At 31.8% G+C, this 26,291-nt stretch overlaps 1 protein-coding gene across 1 annotated transcript in view; it reads right to left on the reverse strand.

Moving 5' to 3' along the window:
- Nucleotides 1-6,559: 6,559 nt before the first annotated feature.
- Nucleotides 6,560-26,291, reverse strand: part of LOC145257983 (dorsal-ventral patterning tolloid-like protein 1) — a 61,556-nt gene continuing 41,824 nt past the window's right edge. The window contains exons 10-14 of the mRNA XM_080115707.1: nt 25,700-25,889; nt 23,067-23,234; nt 19,407-19,531; nt 10,764-10,950; nt 6,560-6,656 (exon numbers count right to left, since the gene is read on the reverse strand). Coding sequence (XP_079971833.1) covers nt 6,560-6,656; nt 10,764-10,950; nt 19,407-19,531; nt 23,067-23,234; nt 25,700-25,889 — 767 coding nt within the window. The remainder of the gene's footprint in view (nt 6,657-10,763; nt 10,951-19,406; nt 19,532-23,066; nt 23,235-25,699; nt 25,890-26,291) is intronic.

Raw genomic sequence — 26,291 nt, forward strand, 5'->3', positions numbered from 1 at the left:
CGTTTACATGGAGTTTACATGCTCTCGTTTCGTTATTCGTCATTCCGACATTTCAAAACGAGGCCAAACTTGGAAGCGGCACATAAAACACAACAGGAAGTGGCAACAGGTAATCCCTTACCTTTCTTTACAGTGCTGAAAGAAAAAAACATCAGTTCTTACCTGTGATTACAGAATTTAAAGGTAAATGCGATTTTAATAGAGATTACAGTGCTGAGAAAAAAGCAAAACTTTTACCTGGGTGTACAGTACTGAAACTAAATCTGAAGCCTTTCTTCGTCGCCAATACACCACCAGACAGAAACTTTACCACTAACTTGTTGCCGTGAGAAATTATTGAGAAGGGTTCCTTTCTGCCGCAATATTTGCCTATTGTAACAAACCCGCTTATTTCGCCATTCCTTAGAAATGAACAAAAAAGAATTTAAAAAAAATAAAACAAATATATTAATATCAAAGAAAATGTCATTATTTATAACCGGCTTCATCTATATAATTATAAAACTATGTGGACCGTTCTCGCTTGCTCGTTTGATTCTTGTCTTTGACGGTCGGACAATTCTATCATTAAAAAAGGGATAACAGCTGAATTTTCGCATCCGGCTTCAAATCTTTTGGCCAGCTGTAATTGTGATACCCTGCACTGATGCTTCCTGAAAGGATGAAGCAGTAGTGTCTGTAGGTATTAAAAATAATCATAGTAATAATAATATGTCAAAAAATTGTTAATTTACTGCCTGCACAGCAGCAGCCAAATAGCGCAACGGTTAGAAGCTCCGACTGTCGTTTGGGTAGTCGAGTTTCGATCCCGGCTTGAGGTAGTTGCTCTAGCTGCACCGATGAGCTGTGATATAGCGAAACAGTGCTGTATGTGAATATATATGTATATAAAATTTTAAAAAAGGAAGCACAAGATAAGTGGATAGCCCTTAATCCGCGGAGTTTCGAAGAAATACTCTCCTTCTCATCAGAGGGCAGGAATTAGCAAAATGCAGGATCGGATTTTGCATATAAAAGTATTTAATAAAACTACAAGTAAGTCACAGATCTTACTTGGTTAAAAAAAAGGGTGAGGTAAGGGGAACAGGAGGCAAAAGAAAAATGATAAAAAGATTTCACATGAATGGATAGTCCGGTGAAGGGTAAAAATCCAAGAATGGTAAAATCCAAAACGGTCGAATTTAAAATTACAATCCAATGGGTAAATTCCAAATGGTCCAAAATAATCCAAAAGGCAGAGTTCCTTGGAAAAAGCGCAAATGGAATGAATTCCAAATCATTAAAAGAAAAAGCCCTGGAGAGAATATTTAAAACACGTCTGTCAAGGCTGGATGAATCAAAAAAAATAAGGTTTAAAAAAAAAACGAAAACGGTGAAAGTTTAAATTTGAAAAGCAAGGTCAAACAAGCTTAACTCTGCCAATGCCCACTTTTCAATTAAATGGACCATCCTAAAAAAAGTTAAGTCTTACACTCCAGGATCTAAGTCTTGTCATCTCTGTACATCTGAAGCAATAACTATTATAACCTCCCCTCAAAGTAGTAATATAATAAACTCTAAAAACGAACTGATCTCCTATTGCAAACATATGTCCAAGTTTAAATATAGTAAATTCGAAATCACATAGCTATTAATTTAACCCTTCAAATATATATCTTTTCCCATAGTTTTTTTTTTAATATAATCTTATTTTTAAAGCTTTTTATATTTTTAATTTTATTTGCTTTTCTTTATTTCTTTGGCCGGTTTTCCATCTGCTGTCTCCGTTTTATGGTATAAGTATACCTATTAATTAAATATATACATCAATCTACTCATTTTTATTCTATGTATTTGTTTACTTATATTTTACTATATGCATTTACATACACATTTATTTGCCTTATTCCGGAGTTTGTAGATACCGGCCTCTCCCTCCCCTTATTTTGTATGTAAGTATGTATGTTTTTGTTTAACTTGTATATGTTTTTGGATATGTGTATATATTTATGCATGCGTGTGTGTTTGTATATATATATATATATATATATATATATATGTGTGTGTGTGTTATTGTATATGTATACATATATGTATATATATTTATGTGCGTGTGTGTATGTATATACATGTATGTGTGCATTTGTGTGTCTGTATATATGTGTATATATATATGTGTATGTGGGTGTATATATATAATTTTCTATTTATTTTTTTTATTTATTTACTTTCAAACATTTATATATATATATATATATATATATATATATATATATATATAACAGACGCCCCATTTCATTAACTTTGCCATTTATTTGTTCTTCTGATCAGTTTTCTTAATTTAACTCTGGGATTTTCACGTTCATATCTAAGCTGACCTAATTATTAACGCTAACTTTCGCGCTTTTTGTCTTTATCAGTTTGACCTTGCTTTTCAAATTAAAACTTTCACCGCTTTTTGGGGGTTTTTTTTTAACCTTAATTTTTTTGATTCATCCAGCCTTGACAGACGTGTTTTAAATATTCTCCCCAGGGCTTTTTCTTTTAATGATTTGGAATTCATTCCATTTGCGCTTTTTCCAAGGAACTCTGCCTTTTGGATTATTTTGGACCATTTGGAATTTACCCATTGAATTTTACCATTCTTGGATTTTTACCCTTCACCGGACTATTCATTCATGTGAAATCTTTTTATCATTTTTCTTTTGCCTCCTATTCCCCTTACCTCACCCTTTTTTTTAACAAAGTAAGATCTGTGACTTACTTGTAGTTTCATTAAATACTTTTATATGCAAAATCCGATCCTGCATTTTGCTAATTCCTGCCCTCTGGTGAGAAGGAGAGTATTTCTTCGAAACTCCGCGGATTAAGGACTATCCACTTATCTTGTGCTTCCTTTTTTAAAATTAAATATGTTTTTTAACTCTTTTTCAAGATGTCTTTTAACATGTTTTATTAATCATTTGTTCAAATTATAAGCTCTATTTCCTTTTCGGTTTTATTGAGCTTTTACATCTGACTGAGTTTATTTTACTTGTAAATATTAACTCTTTAATATTTATAATGTATTTTAAGTTTACCATTTTGATTACCTTGGTAAACTTATTGTAATTTTTATTTTTATTATATATATATATATATATATATATATATATATATATATATATATATATCCTGGGCCCAACTCTTTTCCTGATCTACATTAATGATCTTCCAAATCACATCCTTACATCATTTGTAGACATCTATGCTGACGACACTACCATTTATGGTAGCACATCTAAGACAGTAAACGACCAAGTTCTCTCCAATTCTCTCTCCTCTGATCTTGAGCACGTAGTACAATGGGATAAGGAGTGGCTGGTTACTTTTAATGCATCTAAAACCAAGCTTCTCTCTTTACATCATCAACATTCTGATCCACATATGGCATCAATTGAAATGAATGGCGCTCGTCTTCAGGAGGCCTCAAGTTTTGACAAGCTTCTTGGCTTGACCATTACTCCTGATCTTAAATGGAACACGTACATCAAATCTGTTGCCAAGGCCGCTGGAAAAATGGTGGGATCTTTCTATCGATCCGGTAGATATCTCACTGCTGATGCTATTCTCTATCTATATAAGAGCCAGGTACGTCCAAGGATGGAATACTGTTGCCACATCTGGGCAGGAGCTGCTAGAAAGGACTTGGCCTGCCTTGATAGAGTTCAAAATAGACTTCGTAGCCTCGTAGGAGATGTCCTTTTCTCTTCCTTGCAACCTCTATATCACAGAAGAGATGTTGCGAGTTTGTCTCTGATGTATCGTTATTTTCATGGAAAGTGTTCGACTGAGCTTCAATCTATGGTGCCCCCTCGCCAAACTTTCACAAGAAACACTCGTCTAGCTGTAAACACTATCAATAATTCCCTCCACTCTTTATCTGTGTCTAAACATAAACGTAGATTCCATGAACAAAGCTTCTTTCTTAGAACTGCACGCCTGTGGAATTGTCTTCCGTTTTCCTGCTTTCCGGCTGACTACAATATTGTTGTCTTTAAGTCTAACATAAATAAGTTCTTGATGAGCCGCTCCATATAAGTTATCAAATTTACCAAATTTTCATTACTAATGATTACTATATTGTCCAATTTCTACTGTACACTCTTTAACCCTTATCCTTGAGTGGCCTCTTTGCCTTGATAATGTGGTGATGCCTATGTAAAATATATATATATATATATATATATATATATATATATATATATGTGCGTATGAGCGTGGCTCAAGGGTTAAGGAATGAGATTTGTATGTTTTGGTTTCGATTCTAGCTAATAGCAGTTAAGTCATTTATATATATATATATATATATATATATATATATATATATATATATATATATAGTTTTGATCTCACTGCTATATATTAGGTTCAATATAATAATCTATCTATAGAGAAATTTCTCTATAATAATAAATACTTAATCTGCTGATCTGAAACGGAACACGTACATCAAGTATGTTGCCACAGTCGCTGGGAAAATGGTGAGATCCTTCTACCGATCCAGAAGATATGTCACTAACGATGCAATTCTCTATCTATATAAAAACCAAGTACGTCCAAGGATGGAATACTGCTGCCACATTTGGGAAGGAGCTGCTAAAAACAGCCTATCCTACCTTGACAGAGTACAAAATAGACTTCGTGATTTAGTGGGTGATGCCCTTTTCTCTTCCCTGCAACCTATCTCCCACAGAAGAGACGTTGCGAGCCTATCTTTGTTTTATCGTTATTTCCATGGCAAGTGCTCGTTTGAACTCCAATCTCTGGTCCCCCCTCGCCAATCTTTTACGATAAACACTCGTCGAGCTGAAACCACTCTCAATTATTTTCCCCACTCTTCATCTGTGCCTAAATCAAAACGTAGATACCATGAACAAAGCTTCTTTCTTAGAACTGCACGCCTGTGGAACTCTCTACCGCTTGCTAGTTTCCCTCCTGACTTCAACTTGGATGTCTTCAAGTCCAACATAAACAAATTCCTGATGAACCGCCCCTTAAGTAATGACACTTTATCAAATCTCCCATACTAACGAATACTACAACACTACCCAATTGATTACTCTACACACAATAACCCTTATCCCTGAGTGGCTTCTGGGTCTTGATAAGTGGTGACCCCCATGTAAAAAAAAATTAAAATATCACATTTAAGCGGCGACCTACTAATTCTTTATAAAGTTGAAATCTTTTTTTTTTAATGCAGATGCCTAGTTGGTATCAGTTTTCTGGCGTTCATTCTCTCTGCGTGGATTAACTGTTATACTGTCACATACACATAGTCTAGGAATCCCGTAACGAAATCAAGTTTGGCTATAGAACACCTTTCTCATGTAAGAACACTGTTATAAAACTCAAAAGGGATTATGCATCGTAACTTGAACCTGAAGAAATTAAACTAACAGAATATAATCGCCTTATGAACAAGTAAAGAACAATTGACCGAAAATATGGACATTTAAGTAATAAAACAAAAAGTTGTAACGACGTTATAAAATTAAGCAACGAACCCAACATATATTACAATACAAGGGATCTAACTTATTATCAAATTGACAGAACTCCTTTTCACTAACGCTACAATTTGCAACCACTCTGTAATCTGGAAAGGAAAGCTGATTTTTCTTTTTGAGCCTTATTTCTCAGTGTATTGCTTTGTGCACTTGCAGCCACTATCCTAGTCTCTCAAGTTCTTTTACTGACTAAAAGCAGTTGATATCCGTTTACTGACGACTATTCTATTTATCTAAAACTAGCGGGGGGGGTCTTTGCCCGGTCGTAAAATACGCTTAAATATGATATTTTAATTTGTCCAGATTTCGTATATATGATTACAGAGTCGTGATTTCAAAAGTAAAAACAAATATATTTGGGTACCACCAGCTAGAATCGAAACCGAAAGCAAAACTGTAGCATTCAAAGCTGGTGACTTTACCACTGTACCAACGTGACACGCACATGAACTGGTAAAAATAAACTAACATGAATGTACAAAATATATAACGATTTTTTTTTCAATTTGGACCCATTTTTGACCCCTTACAAACTTTTTTTACCTGTTAAAGACCCATAAAAGAACGGCCCATAAAAATCCAATCATTTGAGGTCCCTACCGCTGCTCTGTGACTTTTAGTTTCGGAAGAGATAGAGTTTGAAAATATTGAGACAGACAGACAGACGGACATGCATAGTGAGTTTTATAAATTAGATAAATGTTGTATTAGCACACATTCATCGTATGGGAATTCTGTATGATCCATTAATTTCCCTAGTGTCTTTACCTTCTGAGACTTTAATTAGCTTCATGTACTCACTGTCACTTTCCTAGTCTCTTGAATTCTAAAATCCATGCAGTTGATATCAGTTTGTTTATGTCTATTCTTTCAACATAAGGTAAGCGTCATAGTGCCACAGATACATCGTAGAGTAATCGTGTATGATCCAACCCTTTTCCCTAGCTACCTGTTAGTCTAGCCAATCTTTTGATTATATTGGCGTAAACATCTGTTGATTCTACTATCTATCTGAATCGGTTTCGTTTTTAATCTGCTTCAAAAGACCCTCCGTTACTCATTTCTATCTGTTCCTCATCTAACTGATCTTCATTACTAGTCTCAAGGTAGAGAACGAGCACATCTCTGTGTAGAAAAAAAAACTGGAATGAAACTAGCATTCGAAAACTATAATCTTATTTAGTTGCAATATACGAATTTCCTATGTAATACGTTATCATCAGATTATAGTTTTAGAATTAACGGCTAATAATTATAACGTATGGAATGATAAATGTAATTATAACAGTAATAAGAACTAAATCATGTATGGATTTAAATTTACCAGGCAACAACTTCCTGCTTTGAAAATAGTTTGCACTTGCAACTACCTACTCTGAGGGCATGCAAGTTGCATCGTTCATGCAACTACAAATTGAATCGAAAGATCCGTTCAAAGGTAAGTGTTCGATCTTTGTGTATTTTGTATCTTCAAGGGTTTTTCATCTTTGCGGATTTCTTCACACAGATGAATTCTAGCATAAACAGTCATTCTACAAATTCTTGCATAAGTGGTAGATGAGTGCCAAATGCCTCGGCCCAAGTTCAAAGAATATTTTTAAAATGGAATACATTTTCTTTATAAAGTTGAACAATTAAATTTAAAGAAATTAACATAAACAACATTACACAAATATTTTCTTTAAAAAGAGTGATCGTTTTTTTAATAATCCGTAAATAAATTAGACTTAAATAATATTCCACATGTGTTTAAAACAAATTATTTTTTGCTTAAAAACATAATTTCTCATGTTTCTTGCAAATATAAACAATATGTAAATACTTATGTTTGGACGATTATTTGAAATTGGAATCTGAAAAAATTGTGCCTATTTTCCGATACTGAAAACGATTCTTTTAATTGTTTGTTTATGTTTAAAACTTTTTTTTCATTGCTATTTCTAATGATAACATAATTGATTTCAAACTACCAGCAAAACTAAAATATCTACTCGTTTGTTTTCTTTTACGTTTTACGGCAAAAGTTTTGGAATCGTCTCATCACTAGTAAATACATTAATCGTAGTTACTTACTCTCTCAGATAATAAGTAACACTTTTTTCTATGAAATTCCAGAAATATTATTCTTTGAATGGAAACTGACACTGCTAAAGGAGCGGGTATAAACTAGTATAATATCAAAATTTGAAAGCATTCCATGAAAATTTACTAAGGCAATAACGTGAAGCAAAAGTCTCAAGCATAAAATCTAAAGGGATTTTTAGATTTAAATACTTTGAATGCTAGATTTATTGGGGTACTTAAAATAATTAACTGGATTTCTAAATATGAAAATTAATTAATATTTCCTCACACTAGATAAGATAGTATAAAATGCAAAGATCCACTGGTTACAGTATGGGCTACGTAATGAGTTTTTATGATGAATATAACTGATGTTACCAACAAACATTGTGACTTTAAATTTTTCTGAGACCTCGACTTTAACCTTTACCCTTGATAGCCTAAAATAGATAGTTGATTCTAACTAGCCAGCCCTAAACATGTACTCAGTGCATGTTGTGAGGACAAGATTAGGCATGACTGAAAAAAGTAAATTAGCAATAGTATTGTATCTGATAGATTTGTATAACGTGGCCGTTACAATTTACTTTAGTAATTTATTAAAACAAAACTTTACTTTAGTAATTCATAAAAATAAAAGTTTACTTTAGTAATTCATAAAAATAAAACTTTACTTGAGTAATTCATAAAAATAAAACTTTACTTCAGTAATTCATAAAAATAAAACTTTAATAATTTATAAAAATAAAACTTTACTTTAGTAATTTATAAAAATAAAACTTTAATAATTTATAAAAATAAAACTTTACTTTAGTAATTCATAAAAATAAAACTTTAATAATTCATAAAATAAAACTTTACTTTAGTAATTCATAAAAATAAAACTTTACTTTAGTAATTCATAAAAATAAAACTTTACTTTAGTAATTCATAAAAATAAAACTTTAATAATTTATAAAAATAAAACTTTACTTTAGTAATTCATAAAAATAAAACTTTACTTTAGTAATTCATAAAAATAAAATTGGAAAGAAAGAAATTAAAATCTGGGTTGGCATTTTTTCTTTTTGTAACAAAACTAAAAAAACGTCTCTCACTGCCACATGTTCAATTTACATGGTGCGTTTCTCTCTTCTGACCGCATGCTGGGCACAACTGGCCCATTCTCGTCTTCGACTTTATATATCTATTTTCTTTGACGTCAACTTTCTTTCTTACCCGAGCACGTGGTACATTTTTCTCCTTTTTTTCTTGTGCACACTTCCTAATTTGCATATGCACGGTTTTTCGTTTGCTGCTGCTGCTAACCTATTCGTAAGCCAGCCATCCTCTTCTGCTGCTTATATTTTCCCACGCGCTCATATGCACTATGTTACATATTGATAGTTGATTCTAACTAGCCAGCTTTAAGCATGTGCTCAGAGAAAGTTGTGAAGAAAAGATTGAAAAGGTCTGACAAATCTTAAATGGCAACAGCATTGCATCTGAAAAGTTGATAGTTGATTCTGACTAGTCAACTTTTAACAAATGCTAGGTGTCATATTTAGTGTTTTATATATTATTGCACTGAAATGTGCTCTGATGTACTCATAGTACATACTTCCAACTAACCTGACAAGTGGCAAAATCATACCCCTTCACTGTTTAAATACCTCAATGCCAAAAAGCTTTCTACTCTAATAGTTTATTCCTTTGAACTGATAGACGTTTTTTGCTTCTGATTGTACTAACCTTCTAAAGTTTAAATCTTGCTGCCCAACTCCCCACAATCCCCTGTTAGACACAATCTTAAATAGTGGCTCCTTAGGTTCCAATCGGCAATATGCCTTGTTTGGCATGAAATAGACTTTAAAAAAATGCATACAAATAATTGACGTGATGTGAGATATTATTTAAGAGAAATCACACAAGAAATTGTAGTGCCAGTTTAAAACAAAGTACCTTTTTTACAAGAACGTCACTACTTATCAAGGCCTGAAGGCCACTCAAGGATAAGAATTAATAAATGTAAAGTGGTTAGTGAGATAACAGCATAGTGATCAGTAGTAGTGGAAATTGGATGGAATTAGATTATTTAAGGAGACGACTCAGCAATAATTTGCTAACATTTGACTTGAAGCCACATTCTCATCTGTAGTGTTATTTTTTAACTTGTTTTAAAGTGGAGTTGAAATTTTATTAGAAAGGACAATTCTTCTGTTATGGCTCCGACTTTAGACATCCAATTGACACTACAGTGAGGTTAAATTTTATTTGGATGAAGAATTATTCTGTTGAGTGAGACCAGATAATTGGCACTACTATCAATCTCAGAGTCGAGCAGCAACTTTGGACCAGTACATTGAGCACATCTGTGACTGTTTGACCAAAGTCTCTCCTGCAAGACGTATTAAAATCAGCAACTTGTTGGAGTTGTGTCCCTTGGATCACGTGAAGAGTTGCTCCCCTTTTCCGTGTATGGGTTTGTGATGACATGTACTTTTTAGGTGATCTGTATATAAACGAGTAAAGTTGACCGCTTTTTCTTCTCTTTGTCTCAGAATGTAAATAAAAGCAAACATTATCTCCGTTTCTGTGTGTAAAACAAAAAACATGTTTATGCGTTAATTTATTTCTTTTGTTGGCGTCAGTGTGACTTCCATTGTGAATCCTATTTAAAAAAAAAACAAGGTATGTTTTTATTTGATTCTTTAATAATTAATTAATTAGCCATCAATACGCACCTGATGCAAGACACACACACACACACACACACACACACGATTTTACATCTGGTAACCAGTGAACCAGGACCAACTCTGCAGATGCCCCCCTCGGAAAAACAAACGACAAAATGATGAGTCGAAAACAATTCAGTTTAGTGATTACGCTTATTAACCTACTCAAAACACTGCACAGAATTTCAAACGGCACCCGTTATTTAATCCATCGCTGATAGAACGATAGCATGCTACCTCCGTGGATTAAATAAAGGTTTGGTTAAAAATTCCGAGTTCAACAAATATACCTTAAACAATTACATTGGCTAAAACGTTGTACAAACACCATTCAAGTATTCTTGGGGTGATGGACCATCGATAGATTTACTTTTTGTGTTATTAATTTTGTATAATTTTTTACAAGACTGATTATTTAGACTTGGCCAAAATTTCCAATAGGAAAACTTACCCGACTGCAAGACTGGCGTGTTTACAGTTGACACCTCCTAGCAGCTCAAAATCAGTGAAGTTAAGTTGTATCCGGTTACCCACACGTGCAATAATTGACCATATGCACTGAACATTCCTCGGATAATTCTCAGGGAAGTTTGGAGATGTGACAACTCCACTCGTAGAGTGCAGGATACCACCACAAGCTATATAAAACAATATAAAACCACAAGCTATATAAAACAAAGCAGAGTAAGTGATTTTTTAAAAGTTGTTACGTTTATTAAGCTGAACCATTATTTGGTGATAAGAGTTACTAGTCTGGGATTTAGGGTTAGGAATGGTTTGAGGATTAAGAGTTAGAAAATGTTTGATATTAGATTTGAAGGACATGTTGCAAATCTCAGGGAAGCAATCTTCTGTTAACGTGTTCCATAAAAAGGAAGTTCTTGGAAACTATGAATCATTTAGATTGTTCACATGGCAGTTGCCATTTTCACATCATTTCGATTGTTGTACTCTCCGGCCTTCTGTGAGTTTCAAGGTGCAAGTAATTTTCTCGCGTGGTAGAGGGAACCCACCTTCTTTGTAGCCGCCTTGCCAATATCTTTAAAATATTTACTCCAATTCATGTTGTCTGTGAATGTTAGATCGAGGAGTTTTAAAGATAGGCTCTGAGGTAGTGTTATTCGTCTCGGTGGTTGAAAAGAGTTTTTTTTTTGTAGTTGTTAATGGAAAGAAGCCTATTTTTAGTAGAATTAAATGTTACCATCCACGTACATCTCCATTTCACTACCGACTAAAGGTCGTTTGCTAGGATTAAGAATAAGAAAGTGATTGACATTAGACTTGAAGAGAACCATGTTGTAGCCCCTAGAGAAGCAATCTTGTAGCAATGTGTTCTATTGGTAGAAAGCGCTTGAAAACTATAAATTATTTAGATTGTTCATATATTTGACAACTTCACTTGAAGGCTACCACCATAAACTAAAAAATAAGTTTTTGTAAATTAATTGATTACAAAAAAAATGTTTACTGAGTCATAAATTATTATGGTTAAAAGCAACTCGAAGCAATTGTGTCAAGAGTCATTAGTTTTAAAATAGCATTTTAGTTGATCTCTCACGCTTAAGTTTGAAACAAAATGCTGGTTGATCCGTCTTTTATAAAGCATTGTTTTATTTCACATCTCATGTATTAAACATATATTCCAAACATGCTGTTAAAATTATCAATGCAAATATAGATTTTAGCAGGGATCTTGGTGTTGGAATTTTACAATGTTGTTAACTGAAATCATGATTTAATGTGAAAGTTGCAAAAGTTGTCTCCCTTTTGACAGCTTCAGATTCATGCTTATTTTCAGTGATAAAAGGATTTTGAGTAACTTAGAGTTACTTCCCTTTGTTTTCTCGTTATTATATGAAGTTGTGACTACGTGTATTTTCCTTCTCTTCACTTCAGAATCTAAATAAAGCAGATGCATCTCTTTGTATCTGTGTGTTGAACGAAAACATGCTTACGTGTTTTTTTTTTGTTGACGTCGGTTACCTTCTACAGTTTGAATCCTATTTAAAACAAGCAAGGTATGTTTTATTTAATTCTTAACTTTCATAATTCACCTTCATGTGCATCATTAAAACGAAAGGTTAAGACTTAAAGTAGGGTAAACACTTTTATTTATAGCTGGCAATAATGAAAGACTAGCAATGTACATTATACAAAGCAATATCAGATATGCAGTTCTTACTGTATCTTATAGGAACGTTGCTTACTAGATGGGGATGGGTTGATTCGAAGGTGTTAGTAAAATGTACATGCTTATATTTACTTGCCTCAATATCAAAGCTGTTCATATGTTAAAGACATGAGCACTCATTCATTTATTCTAGCTTTAATTATATTTACTAATATACATGGAATCCCATCTCATATTTACAGTGACAACGCCAGATCCTTTATAGCTGATTGCAATCTTATAGAGGAAGTTTTTTCCTCCTCTGAATTCAATGAAAATTTCCAAGTGTATAACATTAAGCATGTCAGAATACCTCTATATGCTGCATGGGTTGGGAGTACATGGGAACGCATGATCAGGACTGTTAAATCATGTTTGTATAAAACAATTCGGCATTTCCAAATTAGATATTTTGATCTCCTGACTGTAATTCCAGGTGTTCAAAGTGCTATAAACCAAAGACATCTCACTTACAGATGTTCTTCGGATTCAGAACTCGAAGTAATAACTCTTACTTTTTTTTTACACAGTGATCACCACTTATCAAGGTCCGGAAGCCACTCAGGGATAAGGGTTATTGCAAGTACATTACCTTAGTGTGGAGCTTTGATGAAGTGTTTACTTAAGGGAGCGGTTCATTAGGAATTTGTTAACATTGGACTTGAAGACATCCAAGTTGTAGTCCGGAGGGAAGCAGGAAGACGGAACAGAGTTCCACAGGCGTGCAGTTCTAAGAAAGAAGCTTTGTTCATGGAGTCCGCGTTTTTGATTTAGGCACAGATATAGAGTGGGGGAAATTTTTCACAGTGGATTCAGCTAGACGGGTGTTTAGCTGAATCCACTGTGAAAAATTTCCCCCACTCTATATCTGTGCCTAAATCAAAACGCGGACTCCATGTGTTTTCTTCATCCTAACGCTAATTTGGGATTTGTACTGAAATTGGATGATCAGGATGTTTGGAAATCCGACCCCCCCCCCCTTCAAGACTAAATGCGTTAAAATCTATTGAAGCTCGTGATTCTATGTTGACTAGATTCCATGAGCTTTGCTATCAGGATTATCTGTTGAGCTTTAGAGAACAGTGTAAAGATTTGCACGAGGTCAATTTTCAGAACGGAATCTAAGTTGATGATGTGGTTTTTGTTAAGAATCCTGACAAGTCTAGACCATTTTTGCTGCTGGGAAGAGTATTGGAGTTAATTGTTGGTGACGACAGAAAGATTCGTTCCATAAAAGTCAAGAGAGGTGATGGGTCTGTTCAAGTCCATTCTATCAAACTGTTATATCCTCTAGAACTATCATTAACTCATGCCCACCATCATAGAACTATACCAGACTTGAAAGGAGTGTGTAAAAAAAAAAAGATTGATATTGCAAAATCAAAAGTCGATGTGCCAGATACGAAGAGTGCATCTATTCCGATGAAACAACGTCCTAAGATGACTAAAAAAATTTAAAATAGTAAAAACCATCCCAATAATCCTTATGTATACTATTAAATTCAGTTTTATCTCAAACATAGTCTTCACATACCTTAGCTTATACGTACTTATTGTAAAAAAATAAAATAAAATAAATAAAATAACTTTTGAAGATATCCTACTTTATTATTGAAGGGATGAAATTTCTATAGCCCTATTGGTGCACCAAAATGAAAATTCTTTACATACAAAATAAATCACTATACTCACTTCTTTCAAACTCTTTGTGAATTCTTCCCCTCTTCTATATTCTAGTTTGAACCCCTTAAAACAAATGTTTTTCCAACTTTCCTGTGAACCTTCATTATTGGCTATGTTTGCCTTAAAAAAACAATTTTTTTCAACTGTCCTGCAAACCTTAATATGGGCTTCAAAGGGAGGCAAATCAACGTTTCTGCGACTTTTCATTATGGGATAGTTTGCCTCACAATGAGTCTGCTATGAACCTCCAGCTTAAAAGGACCTGTAACTGCAGAGAATTATGTTGCAATGATTCATATTGCAATTTTGTTTTGGGGGAGAATATTGAAATTATTACGGACTCACTGGTGTTGTGCCCTGTGATTGGATGAAAAACAACCAATCACGGGCTGCCATTCTAGTTTCCTCCCCGACCCCTATTTGCGCAGTCCCTTCAAATTTTCGTCCTCATTTCCATCAATCCGAAATACGGAACCCACGAGAAGTTCAAAGCTGCAATAGCAGCACACACCAAGGCCAACTAAGGACACAGGAAAGATTTAATTGATAATCGGACATATCTGTAAGATACGTTTCTCGCAAACCCAACTGTTTGCAATACCTTTCTTTTCCTTTCATAAATACAGTTTTTTTATAGCATTTTACTCTGTGTTTGTCTTTCCTTTCTTTTTGACGTCGTCAGATTACTTTGTTACCTCAAACATTTGGGAAATCCCAATACTATCGCTGTCACTGCCATTGTGTTGTCACTGCCACTGCTTTCGCTCAGGATTGAACTCAGCACCTTGGAGACGGCCATGTGTCACTAGGACGATCATGTATCAATTTTTGGGACTGTTAAACCTAAGTTGTTATTATAGGTTCTCTCTTATGATTAGAGGTTCCCAAATTGTGTTCAGTTCTATACTCGGTTTGCTCAGGAGGTTGCTATGTCCTAGCATGCGTGCTGTTTCTTTGAGTGAATGTTTTGTATTCATTAAACAAATTGTGAATCAACAGGAATACGACGTTTTCTTTCCATATAATAATTATATTACAAACTTCGGTAACATCAAAGGGAGGTAACTTTCATATTCTTTTCTAGGTTGTCAGATTGACCATTTTGAAGCCAATTTTCGCGAAGTTGATTTGTCTTGAAGTTCGACCCACAAAAATTGTATTTGGCCTTTTTCAAAGCGTAAAGTACGGACTAACTAAGAAAAGAAACAAACAGAATATCATATTGATTATTACTACACATATTTTATATCGATTAATACTATACATATATTATTAATACTATGCACATATTATATTAATATTAATATTATGTTGATTAATACTATACATATGTTATATTTGATATTAATATTATATTGATTAATATTATACATATATTATATTTAATATTAATATTATATCGATTAATACTATTAATATGTTATATCTAATATTTATAGAATATCGATTAATACTATTCATATGTTGTATTTAAAATTAATATTATATCGAATTAAACTATTGATATGTTATATTAAGAATTAATGCTATATTTAAAACTTATAATGTATCGATATACAATATTCATATGTTATATTAAAAATTAATATTATATCGATTAATATTATTCATGTTATATTTAATATTAATATTATATCGATTAATACTATTCATATGTTATATTTAATATTTATAGAATATCGATTAATACTATTCATATGTTGTATTTAAAATTAATATTATATCGAATTAAACTATTGATATGTTATATTAAGAATTAATGCGATATTTAAAACTTATAATGTATCGATATACAATATTCATATGTTATATAAAAAATTAATATTATATCGATTAATATTATTCATGTTATATTTAATATTAATATTATATCGATTAATACTATTTATGCGTTATATTTAAAATTAATATTATATCGATTAATACGATTCATATGTTATATTTAAAATTAATATGATATCGATTAATACGATTCATATGTTATATTTAATATTAATATTATATCGATTAATACCATTCATATGTTATATTTAAAATTAATATGATATCGATTAATACTATTCATATGTTATATTTAAAATTAATATTATATCGATTAATACCATTCATATATTATATTTAAAATTAATATTATATCGATTAATACCATTCAGATGTTATATTTAAAATTAATATTATATCGATTAATACCATTCATATGTTATATTTAAAATTAATATGATATCGATTAATTCCATTCATATGTTATATTTAAAATTAATATGATATCGATTAATACGATTCATATGTTATACTTAAAATTAATATTATATCGATTAATACCATTCATATATTATATTTGAAATTAATATTATATAGATTAATACCATTCATATGTTATATTTAAAATTAATATTATATCGATTAATACCATTCATATGTTATATTTAAAATTAATATTATATCGATATATACTATCCATGTATTATATTTAAAATTAATATTATATCGATATATACTATCCATGTATTATATTTAAAATTAATATTATATCGATATATACTATACATATGTTATATTTAAAATTAATATTATATCGATAAATACTATACATATGTTATATGTAATATAAATATTATATCTCTTAATACTATCATATTATATAATTAAAATTAATATTATATCGATAAATACTATACATATGTGATATTTAATATTAATGAAATATCGATTAATACTATGCATGATATATTTAATATAATTAATTTATCGATTAATACGATATGTATGTTATATTAAATATTAATATTATATTGATAATTAGAATGCAAATTTTGTATTTAATATTAATTTAATATCAATTTGTACTATACATATGTTTTATTAAATATTAATATTATAACGATTAATTCGATATATATGTTATATTACAAATTAATATTACATCGATTAATTCTATGCATATGTTATATTTAATATTAATATTGTATCGATAAATACTTATGATTTGTTTAATTTAATACTAATATTATACAGATTAAATACTATACATTTGCTATATTTAATAATATTGTATTGTTTAATATTATTTATATGTTATATTAAATATTTATATTATATCAATTTATACGATATATATGTTACGTTTTATATTAATATTATACGGATTTATACTATACATATGTTATATTTGATATTTATATTATATCGCTTAATACTATATAAATGATATATTTAATATAAATATTATATCGACTAATACTATACACGTAATATTTAATATTAATAATATATTCATTAATAAAATACATACGTTATATTTTATATAAATATTAAATCGATAAATATTATACATATATAATATTAATATTATATCGATTAATACTATACATATGCTATATTTAATATTACTATTATATTAATTAGTAATATACAAATATTATATTGATTATAAATATATCGATTAATACTATACATTTGTTATATTTAATATTTATATTATATCGATTTATTGAATACATATATAATATATAGCATTAATTTACCGGATAATACTATACATATATTATATCAAATATTAATATATCGATTAATACTATACATATGTTATATTGAATTTTAATATAATTTCGATTAATTCTATACATATATTATATTTAATATTAATATATCAAATAATACTATGCATATAATATTCAATATTAATATTGTATAGATTAATACTCTTCACATATTATATTATATCAATATTATATTGGTTAATACGATATATATGTTATATTTAATAGTAATATTATATCGATTAATACCATGCGTATGTTATATGTAATATTAATACTATATTGATTAATACAATTGATATGTTATATTAAAAATTAATATTATATCGATTAATACTATTCATATTTTATATTTAATATTAATATCATATCGATTATACCTATACACGTAATCTATAATATTAATATTATATCGATTAGTATTATATATATTCTTTATTATATATTGATATTATATCGATCAATGCTATGCAAATGTTATATTTAATATAAATAATATATCGATTTATACTATACATATGTTATAAATATTATTAATATCATATCGATTAATACTGTACATATATTTAATTTAATATTACTATTATATTAATTAATAATATAGAAGTATTATATAGAATATAAATATACCGATTACTACTATACGTATATTATATTTTATAAAAATGATATATTCCAAATTAACTTTTTATCGATTAATACTTGTCATATGTAATATGTAAAATTACTATTATATGCAGATGTTAATTTAATATTAATATTATATCGATTTATACTGTATACATAATACAGTTTATAATTATATTATATGTATTGATACTATATATATATATATTATATTTAATAATTATATTATAAACTTTAATACGATATATGTGTTATATTTAATATTAATATCATATCGATTAATACTATTCATATGTTATATTTAATATTAATATTATATCCAATAATACTATACATATGTTATATTTAAAATTAATACTCCATCGATTAATACTATTTATGCGTTATATTTAAAATTAATATTATATCGATAAATACTATACATATGTTATATTTTAAATCAATGTTTTATCGATTAATACTATTCATATGTTATATTTAAAATTAATATTATATCGATTAATACTATTCATATGTTAGGTTTAATATAAATATTTTATTGGTTAATACGATATATATGTTATAGTTTACATTAAGATTATATCGCTTAATACTATGCACATGTTATATATAATATTAATATTATATCGATTGATACTATGGAAATGTTATATTAAATATTAATATTATATCTATTTATATTATACATATGTTATATCTTATATTAATATTATATCGATTTATACTGTTCATCTGATATATTTAAGATTTCTATTATATCGATTAATGCTACACAAATATTGTATTTAATATTGATATTATATCTATTAATTCTATACATGTAGTGTATTTAATATTAATATTATATTGATTAATACGATTCACATGTTATATTTAATATTTATCTTATATCGATTAATACGATATATATGTTATATTTAATATTAATATTATATCGATTAATACTATATATGTGTTATTTTTAATATTAATATCATATCAATTAGTGGAAACAAATCCTTGCCAACACGGAATGTGAAACTTTGTAAGAAAGCAAAGGAATGTTTTTAAGACAATCCTGGAAGTGAATTCTTACCATTTGTCCGATTGATGGCATGAAAAACAGCCTGGAAATAATTGCCCCGGTCACTACTAAGATACGTCACTCGTATTCTGTTGCTTGTTGATGTAAATAAGGGAATAACCTCAGAACCACAATATCTAGACGAATAAAAAGAAATATTTTAAGGGTATGAATACAAACCATCATTGATGAAATTCACTATCCTTTTTTTGTACAAATAAACTTTAATCTATGCCTGACCTATCAACCAAGTTCCAGCCATGAATGTCTAACAGTCTTTATTTTATAACCATTCAACGATATGAGGCGATACTTTAATGCTAGTCTTATCAGTAGGAATTATGTTGTGACCCTGTTTAGAGGCACAATATTAAGGTGAAAGAGTTCTGGTGATCATTACGAGCGGTTACCCTGCGTGTGTGCCATTGATGTTTATTCGTTTCCCTACGAGAACAAGATGTGACACAAGGTCGTATTCAATGTAGGCGAGAACCAGCTACCCCCCCCAAAGAGAAAACTCTGGTAGTGTGCAAAAATAAAATTGTCTTAGCATAGAAAGGTTTCCTCGTCCTTTGACCAAGAACAATTCCTTTTGGTACAAAGCACGACCAGACCGACCGAGCAGCGAGTGTGCTCTTCGCTCGACAGCAGAAATATCTGACTCACATAGTGCCAAACGGATCCATATTATTATCAATATAGGGGTGTTACCTACCCCAGAACAAATTATGATTCCGAATAGGCTTCACGTTTACAAGTATTCTTTACAATCTACATTTGGGGGCTGTTTAAAAGATTACTGTGGTAACGTGTCGTATATTATTTCAATAGTATTGTTTGGGATCATGTCGCGTCGATCGATGGGGTTGTTCAGGACCGTGTCATGTTGATTCGATGGTGTTGTTCAGCATCGTGTCGTGCCAATTCGACGGTGTTGCTTGGGATCGTGTTATGTCAAGTCGACGGTATTGTTCGGGATCGTGTCGTGCCGAGTCGACGGTATTGTTCAGGATTGTGTGGATGAATTGTTCAGGACCGTGCTGCCACGTGTGATATATATATATATATATATATATATATATATATATATATATATATATATATCTTTTTATTGACTTAGAACAGATGATGATGATGAGGGAGACATTTATCACAGACTGGGATGATTCTTATTAACACATATAAAGGGGAGGAGATACTTCACTTATGATGGAGGAGGCACATTACTTGTAAGGGTTGTACAAAGTTCGTTACAAGATGATGATAAAAACACATTTACCTTTTTTGATTGTGAGGAATGATGACACGAGACAACACAGTTACAAATTATTAATGGTGATTTCTTTATTCATCTGTCGGCCGATCGATGATGTTAGGAATTCAAACTTTTTCGACTACAGGGGGCTTCTAAGGGTCTCTCCTCTCCAACTGAATCTATCACCGTGTGTGATCTGCTCTGATTACCTGATCCTCATCAACTCTCTAACTTCGAACCCTCAGATTTCTATATTGAGAAATCTCCTTTGTTTATGACGTCATAAGTGTTTTTACCAACGTGACTACTTTACGTGGATTTACAAATGATTGTCCAAACACATTTTGGCAAACAAATAATCCTCAATCTAATCCTAACCTATTTTTAAACAATATATTTTAACTCGCATTGTGCATTCATTTAACTGACATATTTAATATCCAGATTTCCAAAAGAATGGACAATCGACTCTTTTGACGACATAAACAATATTTAACTATTTCTAATAGAATTAACAATGGCTTGAATTTCTAGCATTCCATTTTCCATTATATTTAACAGTTGCTTACAGGGTTTGTTTTTTACAATTCGATTCTAGCCTTATCCTAATATCATTTTCACTTATCTAGTATTTCTTCTTACTTTCATGTAACATTCCCAGTATGCAACGTTGTGTTATTCATAAGACTAGCCGGATTGCTAGTCTTGGATTGTTTGAATCCATACAATTATGAGTGCCTCCACAATCAGACGTAAACAAAAACGTCTCTTGTACTTTTTAATAACAAGTAAATTGAATGATTACTGTTGCGGTGTTAGCAATCGAATAATTAACGGGGGAGAACACAGTAACAGTTAAATAAGTATTAACGAAAATACATGAAAGAGGTAAATCTTTGCTCAACTTCTGAGCCAGTGCGGACGACCATACTCTCCGCGTACCCGTCTCTGACTGACTTGAAAACGTGTAGAGCGTCTTCCTTCAGTTCGAATCTGGTTATAGCCTTGGTAGATCTTCCGAGACCCGATGAGAATACATCGGGAAATGTTTCCTTAAACTTGCCCTTCAGTCGTTGTGCAACCGTAGACGATTCTTCTACCCTATGGCAGAATTTGTTCATAGGTTGGTCTCACAATTCAAATCCAATCCGTTCCGAAAAGGTTTTAGGGTGCCTTATGTACATAAACTTTCATTTTTTTTTTTTTTTGTAGCGCTATTTAACGTCACAGAGAGTGTTAGTTGTCCCTCAAATTTTACTTTATCGTCTGTCACTTCTCGAGCTTACTTATTCGTCTTACGCGTGGTTGATTTCTCCAAGCTTTTCCATGTCTGTAGGTTGATAATGGACAGGTCTGAGACAGAGTTCAACTCTAGCCCCACTACCTTATTGAGAATGTTGACAGTGACGTATTTCCGCCGGTTCTTCTCCGCTTTCCTGTCGGACCTTATTGGTTTTGTTTCTTTTTGCAATGCGTTGCTTTGTGGCCTTTCCTGCCACACTCATTGCATATTTTGTTTTTGTAAAAACATCTAACGGGTCAATGTTGTCCGTTGCAACGGTTGTATGGCCTTTTGGGCGAATCAGGCTTTGAAGTGGGATGGCTACTCTCTGGTTGTGCCTGGTTTTTCTTCTCGTTTGTTTGTTTTTTTTCCATGAGAGTAATCCTTTGGTCTGAAACTAGTCCTTAGCACGGATGACACGACTGATTCCTCGTTGTTTCGTGAGTTGTCTTTACACTAACAACACGTTGGTAATCCTCGGCCGATTCTGGAGTGTGAGCCCTTGTTCACTTTCGAGTCTAGATAGGACTCATCGTTTAATCTTTGTGTGTTTGTTTTTGTTGGGTTTATTTTCGGAGACGAGACCCCGTAAAAAATCAAACATTTAAAACCGTCCGCTGATAATTCAAGTAGACAAAAATCGTCACAGTGTTTGTTAACAATAGAACCGAAGGTGAAAGAGTCTTCGTCGTCGTGTTTCGCCAGGTTGAAGCACTTCTATCTCTTGTGAAAAAGCAGCGTATTCGGGCTGAAGAGTTCAGATAAGAGTTTGACCGCTTCGGAGAACTCCAGTTCGCTAGTCTTCCTAGGTAAAATATAGTCAACGAACATTCCGCGTTCTATGGTCCCTGACTTCCATAGAAGTAGACGGACCTTTTTAGCATTGCTCCACTCTTGGCAGTCAAGTGAATAAATCCTCGTATCTCTTACAAAGGGCGTCAAACATCATATCCTGCTCGGGTAGGTAGTTAAACGTATTGATTGAATTCCATATGGTGTTTTGGGAAAATGCGGTGTTGTCATCACTCCGTTCCGTCTTATTCAACACTTTTTAAAATAATTCCGCGTATCTCTACTGTTGAAGTAGCAATTTCTCGTCTTGTCCCTTCCGTTGAAGAAAAAATTTCTCGTTTGCCTCTTCTGTTGAAGAAGCACTTTCTTCTCCAACATATATTGCCGCTCTGCTTGTTGTTGCATTTGGTCTTTAAAACTTTCCTCTAACTTTTGCTGGTAATCCATTTGAACCCTTAGCAATTGCGTGATTATGGCCTTGAAGTCCTCCATATTGGATATCCTTCCCAGGCTAATGACAAGAATATTTTTTCTGAGACTGGAAAAAGAAAAATCTCGATGTCGAATGTCCTTTGTGTGTGGGGGGGGACTGTCAGATCTCACTCGGTACTTCTGTATACAAAGCTTTAAAGGCAAACTAACGTGGAGGGGAAGATAATGTTTCCAAAGATTTACTGCAACGAAAATGACTTCTTTTTTTCTGTTAGCAAAAACAAATATCCTCGTTTCATAAAATAAAATGTTCATTTCCAACGACGGTCAGGAAAAGAAAAAATATTCAAAACTCGAGAATAAAAACTTTAAAATTTCAGTTTTCCAGTTCGCAATGAATTAATCAATGAACAAATCAGCTGCAATACACGTGCGCAAAATTAGGTCAACCTTTAAAAATCGACAGTTTCTGTTCTTCAAAGCAGGAGTTGTGTTTTCTCTTCCAGCTAAAACGCCTAATTTGCGTAGAAAATGGCGAGTTATATTTAGAATTACGGTTAATTCTTTTTTCTTCCTTGTTCCCACAAAATATAGCGTAACATTTTTTTCTTATTTCTTTTTCTTTTGACACAATTAAAAAGCATTCAAACTACAAAACGCTTTATAACAGAAGTTTTTTTTTCCGTAAAATAAAATTACTTTTTGCACAACTTAAGAAATAAAAAAAAACATTACCAAAAAATTCTGCTTCAAAGTTCTTTCACTTTTTTCGTAAAAAGATAAAGAGGGTTTATTTACGACTTAGTCCAAAATTGTCTCGTATTTCAGTCAGAGCTTACTTGTATTGTTCCTTTTCCTTTAAGGGTCCTAGAGTAAGCTATTTCTAATAGTCGCTGACAAGTTATGTTGATGAAAAATCGAATTATTTCGCCACCAAACAGTTGTCTTCGGGTTCCTTGTGTAAGTTCGAATCCTCGTCCGCCAGTGCTGTGGTGTTAGCATTTGGATAATTGATGAGGAAGAACACAGTAACAGTTAAATAAATATGTATTGATGAAAATACATGAAAAAGGTCAATTGAGCAATATATTTGCCCAACTGCTGGGCTAGTGAGTGACCGACTTTATAAACTGGTCCTCGTAACCCGGAAGTGACGTCATGGACGGAAGTGACGTCATGGAATAGTTTATTAGAAACAATTATTCTCCAGTGACTGATATAGCAAGGAGGAGTCACATGGTGGCGGTGGTGTGCGTGCAAAATATAATGTGTCTGCTTCCTCCCGCAGTTGCTTCTCTCGTTGTCCGGCTGTCTCTCTTTTATTGGGATGGATGACGTTAGAACATTCCTCCATGCCCTTTTGGTTTATTTTCTGAAAATGTCCGTCGATCCTGCTGATATCGATCCCCAGGAATTCTACATCCCCATTTTGAACTTCTCTGACGTCATTTCCGGCGCAACTCAATCTAGGATCGCTGCCCTGGCCGACTTTCCTGGGTCTGGCCTCTATTGACATCTTCCTTACAAATACAGAAACATCTCTGTCACCTACAACTCCACCCCTCCCTCTATAACAGCAAAGGAGAGACTTGACAGCATGTTTTTTCTAACTGTCACTCTCAATGTTCAGGTTGATATTGTATAACAACTTCCAACACACATACATCAACTTTGCTCAAATGAGTACCACCAGTTTTTAACAGGTTAAAAAATCTTGTATCATAATTTTTACTAGCAGGACCTGTGGAAACCCCACAGCGGACTCTTTCATTTGTAATATATTGATGTTGGTATTCTATGGATGTTCAGCATAAATGGAAGCGCTCTAATATTACTGTAGTTTTTGTTAAAACTACACAAGTATTAATCTAAGCTAGAATGGACGTCTGGCGTAGCCCGGTCGCAAAATATGTATAAATGTGATATTTTAATTCATGCAGATTTCGTATATATTATTATAGAGTCAATTTTCTATCGATTCTTATACATTATAAAGTTGTGATTTCAAAAATAAAAAATATCCATATCCATATGACTTTGGTGCATCCGCTTGAATCGAAACCGAAATCAAAACTTTGAAGAAATATATATATATATATATATATATATATATATAACGAGTTCATTCAGCTATAATCGAAGCAGAAATCAAAACTTATGAAGAATTCTTGGCAAAATCATTTATAAGATAAAATAGATGACGTAAGTGCCATCAGCTATAATCGAAGCCGAAACCAAAACTTGTGAAGAGTTATTGGTAAAATTATTTATTACAAGAAATGGAAAGTTTAAGAATTAAACGAGAATCACTCGCAAGAAAAAAGGTGTAAGCCTTATACACAAAATAACAAATAAGCTATCGTATTAATATAGAGATGTTCTTTATAGCAACACGTGTTATACAAGACATGAACGAGGTTCTCAAGTGTGAGGCCCTTCAGCAATAATAAAAAAGAACTACCAAACACTATAATTATAATAATGAGATGATGATGATGATGATGATGATGATGAGAAAAAAGATGAAGAATTCATTGAAATTACCGTTGTTCTCTTGCATCACCTTCATTTTGCAGTGCCAAATAATTAAACAGACATACTGTTGGAAAATGGAAGTGAGTGAAAGTGATACGAATCAGTTTGTCGGGATCCACTATGATGTTCCAGACGCACCTCGAGGAGGCAATGGGAGCCCTGAAGGTTCCCAACTTTCCATAAAGGATTCCGCCACAATCTGAATAAGAAAAAAAATTAGAATGTAGCTTAAAGTTAAAATCAGATGCGAGAGAAAGAGATTCAACTCGGCTCGGTTTAAAAGAAGGTGGAAGCTCATCTAGAAACTGATTCACTTGTTTTCAGCAATAGAAAGACCCCAGAAAACAGGGAGCAGCTTATTTCTATCATAATTCACTTGGAAGGCTTTTACTAACCATGTAGAATTTTATTCTGTTTTGCTGTAAATATTGCCTTTTATTATTGTTTTTTAGTAGAATCCCCCCACCTCCAACTGATGGAATTAAAATTGTATTTATATATATATATATATATATATATATATATATATATATATATATATATATTTGTAAATAAAAACCGTCTAAACTCGGGAAGAACGTTAATTAGGATTGCCCATAGT

This window comes from Euprymna scolopes, chromosome 33, assembly GCF_053919585.1.
Source record: "Euprymna scolopes isolate OS-2025 chromosome 33, ASM5391958v1, whole genome shotgun sequence".
In the NCBI taxonomy this organism is placed as follows: Eukaryota; Metazoa; Mollusca; class Cephalopoda; order Sepiida; family Sepiolidae; genus Euprymna; species Euprymna scolopes.